The sequence below is a fragment of the Theobroma umbraticum genome, unplaced genomic scaffold (genome assembly GCF_002168275.2).
Source record: "Theobroma umbraticum cultivar Fairchild unplaced genomic scaffold, ASM216827v3 scaffold_130.0, whole genome shotgun sequence".
Lineage (NCBI taxonomy): Eukaryota > Viridiplantae > Streptophyta > Magnoliopsida > Malvales > Malvaceae > Theobroma > Theobroma umbraticum.
The window spans coordinates 4,645,829-4,663,663 of NW_018397264.1; the positions used below are offsets into that span (position 1 = coordinate 4,645,829).

At 32.8% G+C, this 17,835-nt stretch overlaps 2 protein-coding genes across 2 annotated transcripts; both read right to left on the reverse strand.

The window, feature by feature from the left end:
- Positions 1-2,842: 2,842 nt before the first annotated feature.
- Positions 2,843-6,833, reverse strand: LOC110421810 (uncharacterized). Its single transcript, XM_021435485.1, has 10 exons — positions 6,569-6,833; positions 6,331-6,425; positions 6,144-6,208; positions 5,956-5,999; positions 5,684-5,761; positions 4,991-5,032; positions 4,445-4,598; positions 3,598-3,747; positions 3,351-3,410; positions 2,843-3,267 (listed from the first exon to the last, which is right to left on the reverse strand). The coding sequence occupies exons 1-10, from the start codon at positions 6,718-6,720 to the stop codon at positions 3,157-3,159; spliced, it is 951 nt and encodes a 316-aa protein (XP_021291160.1). The 5' UTR covers positions 6,721-6,833; the 3' UTR covers positions 2,843-3,156.
- A 564-nt stretch (positions 6,834-7,397) lies between these two features.
- Positions 7,398-11,400, reverse strand: LOC110422210 (Survival protein SurE-like phosphatase/nucleotidase). Its single transcript, XM_021436035.2, has 10 exons — positions 11,172-11,400; positions 10,833-10,927; positions 10,547-10,611; positions 10,220-10,263; positions 9,962-10,039; positions 9,687-9,840; positions 8,406-8,582; positions 7,984-8,043; positions 7,770-7,899; positions 7,398-7,633 (listed from the first exon to the last, which is right to left on the reverse strand). The coding sequence occupies exons 1-9, from the start codon at positions 11,315-11,317 to the stop codon at positions 7,789-7,791; spliced, it is 930 nt and encodes a 309-aa protein (XP_021291710.1). The 5' UTR covers positions 11,318-11,400; the 3' UTR covers positions 7,398-7,633; positions 7,770-7,788.
- Positions 11,401-17,835: the final 6,435 nt, after the last annotated feature.

Consider the following 17,835-nt stretch of genomic DNA (forward strand, 5'->3'; position numbering starts at 1 on the left):
TTCTGGGTCAGCAAGCCATGCCGCCGTGACACTTTGAAGGCACCCATAGAACAGGTGTCTTATGGGAGGGAGACACTTGTAGGAGACTTCTTATCTGAAGTTTATTTATTTATTTTTTTGGTTTGCTTAGAACACAAGAGCTGCCCAGAAAAGGCCAAAAAAAGGAAGAAACCCCATCAGAGTAGGATTGCTGCCTATGTCCAAAAACTTATTTGCTGAAAATGATGCTCTAGTGTAGGAAACTGGAAAAAGGCTTGAGGGTTAAGGGAAGTTAGTGAGAAGAAAAAATGTGGCAAAAAAGAATTGTGCAGAAGTGTGAAAATCACAGCTGATTGGTGGGGTGGCTTCTTCTTCTGCAAGGGAAAAAGGGTTTTGACAATGACACTGCACCAAGAGCAAAATGTGATGTGCATGATTTGGCAAGCAAGTGAATGCAAAAATGTTTTCAATAAAAGGTACCAATTTTTAAGAGGAAAAAACAAGTTGTTGGCACAGACTTCATCCTGCTTGTCTAAGCAAAGACAACAGTTCTTCTGTTGTCTTATTTTTTGCTCCCACTTTTTCACCTACATGAGCCACACCCTCTTCTCCAAATGGGGTGGCTGCAATCCCTCCTCTCTCCATTGAAGAAACTGTGGTTCCGTTTACATTCAGCTCAAAAGAAGAGTATGTTGCCTATACTCACTGCGTTTTCATCATTTCTCTTCTTTCCAACTCATACGCATGCTAAGTTTGCAGCCTGCCCTTCCCTTCCCTTCCCTTCTTTTCTTTCTTTCCTTTTTTTTTTTTTCTTTTGTTTTCTGTTTATCTTTATCTTTCTTTCTTTTCATGGTTTTAAATTCAGTACAGACTTCTCACCAATGGCGCCAATGCCTGTTCACTTTCATTAACAATCTTGGGAAAAGCATTCCAAATTGAACCAAACTCTGCTTCAATGCATCTTTGCCTTTACCTTTTCTTCATTGTTGGGATGGTTTCAAGAATGAGATGACTTTGAACTATGTACCAAATATGTTTGCTACTCATTCATACATCAACATTCTTTTCCAGCTAAGCTGCTCTGCATTTGCTCATCAGTATTGAACTTTCTCCTTTTTATCTTTTTCTTTTTTCAATCTTCTTAGGCTGAAAACTTTTGTTTGGAATTTCTCAGGAAGAGGGATATACATTTTGTATGAGGATGTCAAATCCTGCCCCTATGAAGATGTGCAAGTGTTATGGTCAATATTGGTGGAGTCGAATGCATCTTCCTTGCCCGCTAAACAGTGAAGGCCCTTCTGAGGGGTCGACTTTCTAAAGCAACAATACTGAGAGTTACTCCACTCCTGTACATAAAATATTTATGATGTTTTATACTCTATGAAACAGTTTTTACTTTGTCTCTTTTATTCTCAACTTCCCTTTTGGAAATGCATCAGATACCAGAATATGAGTCATACTTTTTTGTTCCTTTTTTTCTTACTTCACCTTTTACATAAGGTTAATCAAATTTAATTTCTGAAATTGGCCCTTAATCCCCTTAATTATCGACAAATTTCGTTAAACTTAATGATTATAGTTGACAAGCTCTGGGGAAAGCAAAAGGTTGTTCTTTTCTTTACTTAAAATGTGGCTTCCTATTGTTGCCTTGTCACTTTTCAGCAGTTGGGGGATGGCAGTTTATTTCTTGTTTTCGTATCCCTCTGAAGTTGACTTGGGAGAATTTTGAATGGATGTGATAACCTACATGAATTTCCATGCCTTTATTTGACCTTAAACAATTGGTGTAAAGTACGAGCATGGGCTGATTTTGTATGTAAATTGGTAGACTACAATATCTATGTAACAGGATATTATAATTTAATCAAAGATATCCTTTTCAAATTAAAACCTTGGGAGTAAAACAAGTTTGATTTCATCCCATGAAACCCTAGGTGATCAATCTTGGGTCAGATTTAACATACAAATGAACAAAGTTATCCAACAGCAAAATTTTATTTTATTTTTCTTTTTTTTACCTCTCCTTCTTATTTTAAGGAGGAGTAAAGAGCGGGTGAAAATTTCTCTTTTCACCTCAATTGTTCACAAATGGACTGATCGATGAGTGTTGTTGACCTGTTAGTTATCACTGGAGAAATAAGTTCTATTGCTGATCTAAATGACCGCTTCTTTAAATATGTTATGATTTGGCAAATAAATCAGCTGTTTAGTGGGGGTGCAACAGCCATAAGCACCCAAAAATAAAATGATTTGCTACAAATAAATGTTAATTTTCTGTCTTATCTGATGTCTGGTTCAGAGCATAAGTCTGACAGAATAAGAACACTTGGGAGCACTGACAACTATTCATTAAACAGGAGATGTGAATAAGTCCAAACAAGCACAATAGCTAATTTCAAACTGATCCCATAGATGCTTAATGGATTAAATGATGGTTTCCCATAATTTTACAGCACCATTAAAGGTCTTTTGTCTTTTGTGTTCTAATTGGGGAAGAAGAGTAATTGTTCTAAAATCCCAGCAGTATATTAATTAAGACATGATGCCAAGGGGGAATCTAGGAGATCATTTTTAGCAATTGTTTCAGCCCTGGAAGCTCATTCAATCAGCCTAGAAGTAGTGCAGAACTTATCATTTTCCCATAACCAAGGCAGATAACAATGCAGCATCGTTGCTTATAATTCTCCTCCAAAATTGGAAATGATGACATAAACAACTCAGCTATCCATTAAAAACCATAGCACACCTGTGTAATGCATTATCAACTCCTTTTTTGCATAATCAAAGGAATTTCTAAGATTTCCAAATTGCTTGGGGCATAAGTCTGGTCAGGCAATGATGTCAATTTCTCCTATTGGCTCGTAAAGCTATCATACGTGTAAGTACAACCGCAAGTGTCTTTACAAAGTAGCACGCTTGCTTTAAACATGTACAACTTTATCCGTATCAATGTAATTATTGCTATCCAGAATGGGATTACGAATAGAAATGATTTAATAACTTTAGCACTGTTCGCTTCTCTTTCTCTTAAGCTCACAAGGCGATGATCAGGGCAACAATTAAGACATGAAACAAGTACAGGACAAAGCTAGCAATGGAATTGAGAATTGAAGCATTATGAAGTTTAAAAAGCCAACTTATTGAAGTTATTAGTCATTATCATTCATTCCCCAAGCCTTAATCGTCCCTGTAACACATTTGCTGAGCCACTTTCGGGAGCCAATCTTTAAAGTATGCTTGGCAATCATTGTCTGGATGAGTGAGGGCACCAAGAGGAGTGATGGTTATCTGAAATGTAATTTAACCATCAATGAAAAACCAGGAGGCACTATCCGTTTTTGATCAATTCTATGAAGTAAAGTAATACATACGTATCCTTCCTGAAGACACTTTTGATCTGATTCATCCTTGTCAACTTTGAATCCCCTCAACTGTATGAATTGAAAAAGAGAACTGGTTATGGATGAACACTTAATCATGGAAAAATATTAAAAGAGCCAATGTTCATTCAAGCAAGACTTTAGAGGATGGCATACTGAATTCTCAGTTTTGATTGCGTCTAGGGGTCTCAATGTTTACAGATATTATAATTGCATAATAATATGGGAAGGAACTCACTTCTCTACCGAATAAAAGGTTCTCTTGCGATAAAGATGATGCATCGGTTTCCAACACTGTTGATGATGATTTTCCTCCTTGAACATTAGAAGTAATTTGCCTCCATCCTATCTTCAGCATACTTTTACCCTGTTTAGTCAGTTTATACCCCTTTTGGAGGCAAGATGAAACAAGTCAAGGAATATCATCACGACATTGTGAAAGATGAATGGCAACATCCTCAAAATAAAACTAGATGTATCATTTGATTTCGTTATTAGAAAGATCCAAGATTCATGATTTTTAACTCCTTTATGATGATAAGGTTTGAAAATTAAACTTCAATAATCAAAATTATAAGTTATTGGATCACCTTCCCAGCTATGTCATCTAGTTTCCTGCTGGCTGCAGCCACTTGAAATGCAGGGTAACTGATGGCACAGCAGCGTTAACTCACCTCATGGCTAGTTCACAAATTTTTATTACCTATATGGGTTGAAACTATCTTTGGAGAGAACTGAAGACATTCTTTGAGGAAAAAACATAAGCTTGAGATTTAGAAAACCAATCAATTCACACATATATAAGCTGATAAAGGAAAGAACCATATATAAAATGCATGTACTGAAAATTACAGAACTTCAGAACTTGCTGAAACTTTCCAGGAAGGGCCAGAAGATGAATATATGAAGGCAAGCTTGTAAGCAAGATGGATTTCAGAGGAAAGCAGTGTGATGTAGGATTATAAGACGTGGCAGAAAACAATTCGATGAAGGATGTTGCCAAATGGGCTGAAATACTGAGAACATTACCTCTACTTGATAAGAATACTGGCATGAAATAAACCAGTCACTAATAAGAAATTTACCTTATGATTAGCAAGATCTCTTGGCAGGTCTATATTCAAAAAGAATCCTTGAGGATAAGTCTGATTCTTGATCTCAACTAGTATTGCGCTGATTATTGGCAAGCAAGTCTTAGCAGCAGATGCATAGTCTTGAGTCTTGGCTTTAGCATCAAGCCTTGAGTGCCCAAAATACAATATTTAGTGGAAGAAAAGAAATAGTTAACGAAATTCTACCGGAAATAGCCATATTTAGCTCATTGTAATATTGAGATAGAAAGAGACTGGGAGTTAGAATGCTAATGAAAAAATTTTAGGTAAAATGTAGAGTGGTCTAAACTCTGTTAGCTGTAACCAACATTTATGAGAAGCTTTGGCTGTTTGAGAAGGCAAGACTTTTACCAGAACCAAGCGACCCTATCAGTTTTGTCATCACTAATCTTGGGGGGCAAAAGTTTGGTCATGATTTCTCTGGCCAGTATTTGGTCCACGAAAAATCAGATTTCTCGTATCTCATTCAATTCAAAAAAGTAAATAGAATTAACAGAGAAGGAAAGAAGTTAGTCCAACCTTAGCATCTTCTCCATTTGCTCTGAATTAAGCCCACCGTAACTACAACAGAAAAGGACACAAGGATCTTGATTACATCACTGATAAGGATTAAATTATAGTGTATAGTAGAAAAATAAAGATGAAAAAAGAAAACTAGTAAAGATTAATTTGGTGACATAATTCCGAAGCAGGTTGAGTTGCATTGCCCCGGGTTCGATCATGATTCCTCTTTCAATTACTTGATCCATGAAAATCTTATCTCTCATCTCATCCCAAATTCCAGGTAAGAAGGTTATACATAAAAGGAAACTAGCAGAACCTTGGCTGCTTCTCCTCCGCCTTTACCACCATAACTACAATAGGAAAGGACACAAGGAACTTAAATAATCACTAGCAAATGATTTAGATCTTAGAATGTATAGGAGGACATGTTGGAAAGGATTTCCAGTCTTGGGCTTTAATTTGGCAGCATAATTGTGAAGGTATCACATGGAGGTTGAACCAAGACCATATATGTTAAATCGTTAACACTCATAAATAAACCAACTGTGAAGAGAACCAGTGGAATAGGTCTTTGCATCAGGATTGATAATGCATCCTGAGAATTGGCAACCATTGCTTGGCCTCTGCTGGTACACTGAACTAAATTTTAACTTTGCACAGAATATTCTTTCTAATCTGGTAATATAGAAGCAAGATATGCCTGCATACTAATCATATGATATCGAGACGGCTGGTACACCATTTAGGAAGGCCTCTCGAGCAGCAGCAGCCGTACCAGAATAAACACTGCAATTTGAGTGATTGAGTCTTGGTAAGTATAGTCATGAAGAAAAGCCTGCCAGACAACTAAATCAACATCATATTTGACAGAACAAAATCTGGAACACAGCTGTTTTAACAGCTACTACTAGGGAAAAGTTAGTTCAATAAACTATAACAGATAACCACATGAAAATTCAATAAAAGAACATATTACTTACATGTGGTAACCACAGTTGCTGCCCTGATTAATGCCGCTGATAACCTGCCCAGCAAAATTAGACATGCATTACAACAGCTTGCAAGATTACTGAACTAACTTTAATGAAGTTTTAGTAAATTTGTGTTTTTGATAACGCTAGCAAGTATCGTTGTCTTTCATAACTGCATACGAAATCCAGGGAAGTACCAAATCAGGAACTGAAGAAAAGAGCACTGAGGAGACACCCAAAGATGCACAATCAGCTGGAGTTCCTGAAGAATGCAAGCAAACACCTCACGTGTTAACACCGTGGGTCCCCTCTGTTAGTTCAAACTCCAAAAGAGAAACATAAATTTATCCATGAAGTAGATTTCATGGGGATCATGCATCAAACCAGAAACCACAAAAGCTGTTGCTCCATCCATATCCACTTGCTTGACAGAAAGAGGTCGGCGCCATGTAATACTATGACCAACAGCTGACATTTCCCTGCAATTGTTGCAATAACATCATTAACAGAGAATTATTACTGCACCACCACAATTGTACTACTCTCAAAATTATTTTGATTGTAAAATATAAATAAATTTGACAATATTTTCCAAGAAAATTAGCATGCATGCGTTACGTACCGTTGAGGGGCGCAGACAAGAAGGTTGAATTGATGGGTGGAAACGAGGACGCTAACCAAGGCTTTCAAGCCAGGTGCCTCAATTCCATCGTCATTGGTGATCAAGATAGTTGGCCTCTGCTCAAAGCTGTTAGAAGAATCAACCTTTTCCATCAGTACACGGGCAAGACAAATATTTCATATGTTATTTCACTGTCTCTGCTTCACCTCTAAATTCTTACAGAATTTATAGGCAAAGTTGGCTTTGTTTAAGACATGCTGATCATATGAGTTATATAAAGTTTTCTTGGAGTGAACGCCCACAGTTATTTTTTTTCATTCTTTTTGCTACTGGTAGTTCGTAATCTAACTTTAGAATTTTCTGATATTTAATCCTCTTAAATTGTTTGGCAGCATTAAAGGAATTTGAATGAATATCACCATCCTATTCTAGAGTTTTCATTTTCTTTTTAAAATATTTATAAATCTTAATTTAACTGTAAATAAAAGAATTTCAGCTATTACATAAAAATTTAGATAATTTGTGAGATCCGTGATCCGTCTCAGTGCTACAGTTTTATGGTTAAGGCCGCCTGAAGAATTTTAGAGTGAGCCAAGAGTCTACACTGCCTCAAACCTAAAAGTTCAATTTTGGATTGGAATGCACCCTTAAAGTGCATTTGGACTAGGGATTTCATTTGTTAGTTAGGTTAAATGAAATTAATTAGTTAGGTTAGAGAGCACTCCACCAATTAAAATTTATTTCCATTACCAAATTAAGATAGATTTTTAAATGGAGAACAAGCAAGACTCTGCCAGCGATGTAATATGAACAATAATGAAGCCAATGATGGTGAAATTAGAACTTCTTTTATTTAGGGTAAAGCAGATTTAAACCAGCTCTTCAATTAACAGGAGGATACATACATCAACAACGAAATCCAATATTCGGATTTCAATCATATTAGAACTTCTTAGGATTTCAATGTAAATCCGGAGCACGGAAGGGAGGAGAGGAACCCGGAGGATCACTTCAGGAGTAGTCGAGTTCAAAAGTCCTTCTCCAATCAGGCCCTTAAGCAAGTTCCTGAAATAACCAAAAAGCGAATAGGGAAGTTATTACGCATGATTGCACACATCGCCTACTACTGGAATTCTTGCAACAAACATGCAAAACGAGAGAGATAGAACCAATGAGTCATGTTCAGTATTATTTCACCCACCAGAGGGATATCAACTGCATTATAACGCTGATGAAGAGAACCGTTGAACTACACTTGGTAGCCATTCTTTAAAGTAGGACTGGAAATCAGCCTCTGCCTGAGAGAGGGCTCCAAGAGGAGTGACAGTAATCTGAAATGAAATTTTGAGTATCACATCAATTACGAGGCTGTATTAATTAAAAGAATTTGCATCAAGTTGAGCAAAGATACCCACATATCCTTCCTGAAGAAATTGCTTATCTGTATCAGCATCATCAACTTGGGCTCCTCTTACCTGCAAAGATTGACAAGCAATTCCAAAATCAAGCAAGATTTGGGAGATAAACGCCCTTCCAATCGGACTCTCAGATGAGGCATTCCGCTCCCAACTTATTCACAAGAAGTAATGAAGAACCAGGTTTCAATTTACATGCTTTCAATGACTTTCCTATTTGATAACGTTTACCTACATACTGACCATCCAAATAGAAGATTTTAACAATTTCTTCAAGGTAGCCATCTTCTTATTACATTGTTTCATGTGGAAGAAAGCCGAGCAAAACAAAAATGTTCAATGAACATTGCATAATCAGAGGAAAACCAACTTAGCAGAATAGTATGCATACAAACAAATACACCAAGAGAATAAAAGACCACCTCTCTTTTAAACAAGAGATGTCCTCCTGCTTCTGTTGATGTATCAGTTTCTGTCCTTGCAGCCGAATCCGTCTCCATTTCCATTGAGGATAACATCTTTCCTCCTTGCCTTTCAGAAGTAACTTGCCTCCACCCCATTTTGAATATACTTTTACCTTGTCTAGTCAGCTTATATCCCTTTTTGAGGGAGAAGAAACAGCCGAAGTAATCATTAAAACACATCCAGAATAAATGCATGGTAGAATTACTAATATTCATATGATGAAGAAGATGCTAGTAACAACAGTATTGCACAAAAAGCAAATTAATAATTGTTAAGAGATCTTCTAAACTAAAATTCAGAACAGGGGGATTAAACCAAAATAAAATCACTTGAGCCAGATAAATTTAAGACATCTAGACAGACAAAGCCACAAGCAGTTGATTGAGGGGGAAAATAATTGAGATATAAAATCAGCCTGCCATGCAAATATGTTAGCTGTGCCCTTCCTTTCCTAATTGAAACGGGAAATGAAACCCTTAATGATTCCATTTACCTAAGAATTTGCTATCGTACATGGTACAGAATTTGTTAAGTCATTTTAATTCAAAGAAACCTAAGAGAAAATTTTGCATATATTCTGTAAGCAAACAACAACAGCAACCATGAACAAGGTCAGAAATTGATAATACACCAGATTTGGTAGTAACTAAGTGGCAGCAAGAAAGTGGAAAGCCATAAAGAAAACAAGACAAAGCCAGCCTTTGCCTGCTAAATGTGAGGCCCTTTCAAAAGAAAATTTAAGATGCAACTTTGTTAACCAATTCCGACAAGTTTTCAAGCTGCAACCACCTGGAGATCGGACATAATAAAGAGAATCCTAAATTTAATTCACAAAGCTACAGCACAGCAAAATAAATTTGAGGAATATATGTCCATGTGTGAAGAGCAAGGACGAAGCATGAAGCATTAGAGAAAAGATGGTCAGATAATGTAGAATTCCAGCCTAAAATGCTGGACTGGTGAGATTAAAAAAAACGCTTAAGTATAAAATTCAAGACAGATACTGATAAAAGTGAGCATAAATAGCAAAAGTTCTTTTTGAGCAAACAGCATTTCTGTCAAATGCTGACAATAATCAAATGCTTTTCACTCTAGCCCTACATAAAACAGCTAGCAGATTAACCATATCAGAATTGATAGCCAATTGGTTAGATGTTAAGTATGTAATAGACAGGACTAGATGCACAAAAAGTTTAGGAAATTTTGTGCAAATGTTGGCAATCTAATATAAAATTTACCTTGTGGTTGGCAACATCTGTAGGCAGATCTATATTCAGAAAGCCTCTAAGAGGATAATTTTTATTCCTAATCTCATCTAGTATTACACTGAAGATTGGCAAGCAAGCCTCAGCAGCAAGGGTATAGTCACTAACACTGCTGATACCTCCAACCCTGAAATTTCATACCAAGAATAATCACATAGGAAGACCATGTAGGTACTAGAGAACAAACTGCACACTACTTTAAAGATACTTTCATACAAGCATATTGTCATGGGCATATATCTACATACCAGTCATATGATACAGAGACAGCAGGTATATCATTGAAGAAGGCTTCCCGAGCACCTGCAACAGTGCCAGAATAGACACTGATTCCAATAATAGGCTAAATCAGTCATGCAATTAGCAAAAACTGACTTTCCATATAGAATCACTACCTAAGCCGCAGCATTTACAACTATGACACAAAGACACAGCTAACGGCAATGAAATCATGAGCTAACTAATATATAGAAGGTGTATAGAGAGAAAAAAAAAAGATCACTAACATGTGATAACCACAGTTGCTACCCATGTTTATGCCACTGATTACCTGTGTATAGAATAAGGAAAGTTAACAACTAGCAACACAATCTAAACACGATGAACAACAAATTTTTGGGGAAAAAAAGGGCTCAATCTTCTGTGACATGGTCATACAAGGGTTTTGTTCAAAAAAAGCAGTTACTAAACCCCATCGTCTCAAAAAAGAAAGGTCTAAATAGAGTTTGACATTGTAGTCAATACGCATATCGTGGAGAACATGATCCAAAGTAGTATAAATTTAATATGCGACATTTCTATAACAGTATAACTCAATATAGCCAGATTACTACCAAATCAGGAACTAAGGGGAAGAGTGCTCCTGAGATGCCCAAAGAAGTACAATCTGCTGGAGTTCCTGCAGAGAACATAAAGTATTGAAATTATGTCTAAAAATTGACTAACATCTTTCATTATCACGTACTAATATCAAGGTGAAACTGAAGATTGTAATGCATTGTTCTACACTTCAGGAATGATCATCCTCAAATTTCTAAACATTTATGAAATTAAAATTGCCAATTATCTGCTAGGAAATAAAAGGTAAGAAAAACAATAATAAAATAAATAAAAGCAAACCAGAAACAGCATAAGCTGTTGCTCCATCGATATCTACTTGCTTTACAGAAACAGGGTGACGCCATGTGATACTATGACTAACAGCTGATTTCTCCCTGAAAAAAAACAAGGAAAATTTTATACAACAATGACCACGACGATCCCACTACTTACAGAAACTGCCACTAACTTTCATCGAACAGTTTGAACTGTGATAATAAAAACAGAACAGAACTCAAAATAAAAGTACGATCAGCCAAGTATCTACGCATATACGTACAAATATAACGTATATACATGTACATACTTACACAGTTATGTACATATAGAAAATATTGAGGAAATGTAGTAGTAACGTACGAATCAGGAGCGCAAACGAGGACGCGAAAACGATTGGAGGAGACGAGGACGCGGACGAGAGAGCGGAGGCCTGGCGCGTCGATTCCGTCGTCGTTTGTGACCATCACGGTCGGCTTCTGATCGTAGCTATTAGTATTATTCTCCATTTCCGTCGTACCAAAAGGGAAAAAAACGAGTGACAGAGTGAGAGACGGCAACTAAAGTAAAGATGTTCCAAATTGTTAGCTAAATGCTTGTTTATTTATAGCTGACGGGCATTTAGAGAGAAAGCGCACGCTTTGAGCACGCGACACGAGGTAAGATTGATAGGGAGGATATGCCCCATTAAAAAATTTGGACAAGTGCGAAATTAAGAATATGCTTATTAGATATTTGTGTTCAAAGTAAGTATTTACGGACACAAAAAGAATAATTAAATAATACAAATCTTTTGTACCTTGATCATTGAAGAGAAAATGATGCCAAACTCTTTATGTTTTTAATTTTTTTTTATTTTTAGTTGGGAAGACCATTTATGTATTTATTTAAATTTTAAATTTTAAAAATTTAAACCTCCATCAAGAGTTGAAATAGAAACTTAAATATAAATTTAGAGAGGTTTCGAATATCACTTTTAGGATACTTTAAACTAGAACCCGATTATCCACAATTTTACAAAATTTTAAATTTTGTGAGATTTAAACTTTTCTACTCTTTAGAGTAAGACAATTTTTATCATCTCAAACCAATTTACTTTTTATAAATTAAAAAATAAAATATTAATTTATATTAATTAGATTATGATGCAAACTTAAATATGTAAAATTTTATTACTAATAAGCATGGAACTCAAAAAAGAATGAAAAACACTTCAAGTTTTTACCAATTTTTTCAATTTAACAAGTATTTTAAATGATTTGGATAATTAATGGATGATCCTTTACTATCAGTATTTGATTTTTTATAGTGTTTTGTAATTTTTTGTTAATTTTAATAAAATTTGAATATCTTAATAGCTAAACAGTTTCATATGGGATACTTAAAAAATAAGGAATACTCTACCTATTTACATCTTTAGGTTGAAATTAATTTGATTGGAGATTTCAATTGGGCCAGAGATGGTTCATCTGAAAGGCCCAGTCCATGGTCCAGTATGTTAGATGGGTTGGTGAATGGTCCAGTTCATACACTGTTCTATTTAACAAGTTCAAATGTTAAATTTGATAATATATTAAAGTAACAAAAGTTGTATTAGTGTCTAAATCATCAGTAGAAAATTGTGGTAACTGTATTTGCTCTATGGTTTGTCTGGGTGTCAGTGTGGATTGTGGTTTTAGCAAAGAAAACGAAATGATTTGTATTTTAATTATATAATTAAACAAACTGTTTAATGAATATTTATTGGGTTAGAGTCTAGGTTGAGTAAATCAATTTTTTTTTTAATTAAAATTTGTTTTTCCTTGTGGAGGGTTGCCGAGGTTCACGTTTGGAAATAGGCTCGAAGACGATGCTAGCCTGTGAGAATGTCAGTTGATTAGCTTTATCCTTAATTAATTAATTAATTAATTAACTATCAATCAAGCCTCTTATTAAAGATTTTTCTTATTTAATTAAAAACATTAGTATTCTGTCGCAACATTGTTGCGAGACAATTTTTTTATTTTAATTATTTTTAAATTAGTATGTTATTTATAAAATTAGTAAGAGAAAAATTAAACTTTAAACTTCAACTTTTTTAAAGAATAACACTTGCTTAAGTTTTAATTGTAATTACGGCCTTACACGAAGAGTAAAAAAACTTTTGAAGTTATAAATACTAATAACTTGTAATCATAGAAAAAGATATTCATACATGTGTTTATGTATTATGAAACACGTCTCATGTGTTTTAAATTAAAAATATTACATAAATATTTATCAAATTATCATTATATGTTTTGGAGTAATTTGAAGGAGAAAGACTAGAATTAAAGGAACTTGGTTAGAATATGGTTTAGGATTAGACTGTGCAACGTCATTTGAGTGGAACTCAACAATGGGGAATTCATGCTAGACCAGAATAGAATACATTTGAAGTGTTTGTGCAATCACTTTCAGGGTATAAAAAGCATATTTTTCTTGTTCCAGGATCGAACAAAAAAAATCTCATTCGATGAGCAAATTGTTAACGGAATATTTGCTACTTGCCTTTCAAGAATAATATGCCCCTATCGATTCAAAGTAGAATTCTGCACGCAATTTCCCTCCTAAGACTTCAGCTGGCGTAGAAAGGGAGAAGACATGGCAAAAGTGGTGTTGTATCTTCTGAACTAAAGCCAAGGTGAAGAAACCAAGACAATTATATAAATGAACGAAGGGAAGATTATATAAGAGTTTAATTCCGAAATAATCATGTTTTTCTTTCAAGACAAAGAAAAAAATTTAATTTTAAATGTTTTCCCACTGTGTATAGAGTGAGTGTGTCTAGAGAGAGGGTAGCTAGAGACCAAAAAATTAGGCCAAAGCCATGAGCGCCCCCATGTTCTTCCAAAGCACGTGAGGAATACATTGATTTTCTTTTCATGTGCAGTGTCGGAGTTCGTTCCTCTGTTCTTATCTTTCCAGACCATGTACACCACATATACTTTAAAATCATATCATTTTTGGATCCAATCTTGCAGGCAGATGCATTAAAAGCCAGGCGAGACGTAACAAAATGATTGTAAACAAAGATGAATTCAAAGTTTTTTTTTAATGATGTTATAATTAAAATAATAATAATAATTTTTTAAAAATTTTTATTTAAGATTTGCTGTAAAGGTATTTAGATTAAATTTAACACAATTTTACTTAAAAAATTATTAAGTATCATCATTAGTAGGATTGTGTTATTATTGTCCAAAACCTGAATCTTGTGAAACAATTTTTTATATTTTAAAATATCATTTCATAACTTATTTATCAAAAAACCTATTAAAAATTACTCCTCACCTTTTATTAACATAAATTAAAATATTAAAATTAAATAAAATATCATTTTGTATAACAAATTATCGGATTCAACAACTAATAATTTGATAAATTTTTATTCATTGATCAAAATCAAATATAAGCATCCATAAATCATATAAAATTAAATACAAAAATCAAATGATCAAACAATCTATCTACAAAATAAATAAAAAAACTCATAATTTCAAAATATCATTTGACATAAAATACTATTTTTCTATTGGCTAGATTTTGTTTGAATTCCAAACTATCAAATTAATTAAAAAATATTTAAACACGAAGTGTTTAAAAACTTAATTTTGATTAAAAATTATTTACAATTGAAATTTAAGTGAATTGTTTTAAGATGGTGAAAAGACGCAAAGGATTGAAGAGAGGAAGCGTTACTATAAGTTTTAAGAGTCACATTTAAATTTTTTTAAAAGAAGAGTAATTTAAGTTTTGATTTTTTTAATAAAATTTTAAATTATTAAAAAAAATTATATCTTTCTTTATAGTATTTAAATGTTAATACATAAGTTATATAAATTTAATATGATTTGAAGTCTTTAATCCCACTCTCTACAAAATTATAAAAAATTAATAGGTTTATTTACATCTTCAATTACCTAACACTTTAGCTAAGTAGTATATAAAGAAAACATTTTAATAAATGACTTTGAAGGTAGAGTCTTTGATAAGACCAAATTTCATAAGGAGATGGATACCCTCATTTGTGGGCATCTCTTACCAAGGCTACACACCTAATGCCCCCAGGAACTTTACTTAAATGGTAAGTCGTCCATCTTGACTGTATCAATGGCTTTGCTGAGCTCGAATTAATTTTATTTTATATTTTTCCTAGGTACTAATCTTGAATGCTGTGCTGGTGTACGAGATATGACGCATGATGCTGCATGCGTGCTTTTAACTATGTCATTGTGAAGAAATGTGACGCAAATTAAGGAAGGTTAGGAATGAACAACACAACATGCAAACACATAAGAAAAGGGCTGCATCTCTCAGGCCTTCATAAATCATTCATAATTATTCTTTCCCCCTTTCCCAAGCTGGCTAATGCCACATGTCCATTACGAAGTATAATTGCTCTATCTCAATTTAGGGCAAGCCATTCGCATCAAACTCGATCGTTTTTCGCGTGACTTGGTTCCATTAGCAGACATGAAATTGGACTATAATTATATGAACTCAATTGTTTAGAAATTTCTTTGAGATTCATGTATTTAGTGGCGAATTCAGAATTTTGAATAAATAACAATAATAATATGTATAAGAATTAATATCTATGATAATAAAAGAAATTAAAAATTGAACGGTGGCTGTTGCCACCTCATGCTATCCCCTTGGGTTTGTCCCTACATGTATTTGTATGCCAAAAAGTACAAGCAGAAGACTTGAAATATATCTTAACTGCCCAACCACCACTCAAAAATACAAGGCAGCAGCTAGTTGGAGAAATCAATGGCGTACGTAAAGCTTGACCTGTATTGGCCCATGGAGTTTCATTGATATCTCTTTATGAAAGTGCTACTATTAACTAGTTAATCCATCATTCGAAAGGTTTAAGTAATTCATAAGAAATTGCATAATTTAATTTAGTTTTAATGATTTCAAATTTATATGCATATATATATCATACCTAAACTTTAATTATAAATCACGACAAATCAAGTAACAAATTAATTTTCTCTGTATATCGTTCAATGGATGCCCCCCAAGGGACTATATGAGGAATGCTGTACCTGTATACAAATGCATCGTAGAGTGAAATGCTCCTGCCTCTATTTTTGTATACCATCCTCTTTTATTTTCCTCTTTACTCTTGCGTAATGCTAAGTCAATAACCTCCTAACCATCTCAAAGGATTGGATGTCCCTCGTTTACTTTGTTTAAACTCATGTACATTAAGTTTTAATTTTGTTGGAAAGAACTAAGACTTTAGAATGATTACCGATAAGAGTAAAAATTTTACTATACCTAAAATAGTAATTAAATTCTTTTTTTTTTTGAAAACTAAAAGTAATTAAATACAAAGCTCGTGAATTTCTATTTACACTGCTGAATTAGTGGGTACAAAATATGAATTAAATGTTAATAATTTCTTAAATTATGTACATATTACATGGTTCATATTTCTTCAACCAATGAGATGCAACACCCTCTCGTGTCTAATAGTATTATAGGATGACCAATTGTCAAATGAAACACAACATGTACTACCTAAAAGGCCTTATAGTGGGAACGTTAGCTTAGATTGTAAGTTTGGTATACCAAATGAAAAGCTACATATATGATTTGGAAGGGGACAGAGAATTTATTAAAAACCAAAACAATAAAGTTGCTTTATCATACAAAACTTATAAATTCTTTTTGATTTCCCAAAATCAATAGCCTTCTGATTTTTTGGCCCATTTTTCATTATTAAACCTAAACCACAATTATTTTTTCCGTATTCCATCCGTATCAAAAATCTGTTCAATGAAAGAAAAGTACATATATAGATATATCCACCGACCACAAAGTATTTGAAGAGTACCATTGAAGCTACAAGCAACGAATAAATCAAAGCAATTATTAATAATAAAACCCCCCTTTGCTTCTTTTTTTGGTTAACAAGGTACAAACGTTCTAAATTTTCAATGAGAAAAATGGCTAAAGTATGTTTGCCTTTCCTAACTTTTTCTTAATAAGGAGAGTGCAAGAGTTGCTAAGTCTAAAATTTACGTTTTTTTATTGTTATTCTCTAGAATTAATGAATTTATATAGAACAATTTAGATTTAATTTAACAAATTATTTATATTTTTAAGGGAATTTGAAGTTTAAAATTCGGTTATTTTTTCTCTTTGGTAAATTTTCTTAAACCTTAAGGTGGCGTTTGGTACATTACAATGCAATGTGATTACAGGTAATGTGATTACAAGTAATGTGATTGCAAGCAATGTGATTACAGGGAAAATAACATTACAGTGTTTGGTATGTAAGTAAAATAATGATTAAAATGCAGGGAAGATAACATTGCAGTGTTTGGTTTACAAGTACTTTAGTGGAAATGTAATGCTAATTGTCAAAATTACCCCTAATTATTAAAATATAAGTTTAATATATTTATATTTTTTATTATTAATTTTTATATAATATCATTTTTAAATATATTTTTAATATCATATATTTTATTTTTATTTATTATTAAATATTTTATATTTTATTTTAATATATTTATATTTTTTTATAATTTTTATATAATATCATTTCTTAAATATATTTTTAATATCATATATTTTATTTTTTATTATTATTATAATATTTATATTTATTTTTAATATATTATATTTTTTATTAATTTTTATATAATATCATTTCTTAATATATTTTTAATATCATATATTTTATTTTTATTTTTATTATAATATTTTATATTTTATTTTAATATATTATATTTATATTATTAATTTTTATATAATATCATTTCTTAAATATATTTTAATGTCATATATTTATTTTATTTATTATTATAATATTTTATATTTATTTTTAATATATTTATATTTATATTATTAATTTTTTATATATATCATATTTTAAAATATATTTTTAATGTCATATATTTATTTTTTATTTATTTATAATTTTATATTTTTTTCATTTCTTTAATATATTTTTTATATTATATATTTTATTTTAATTTGTTTATCT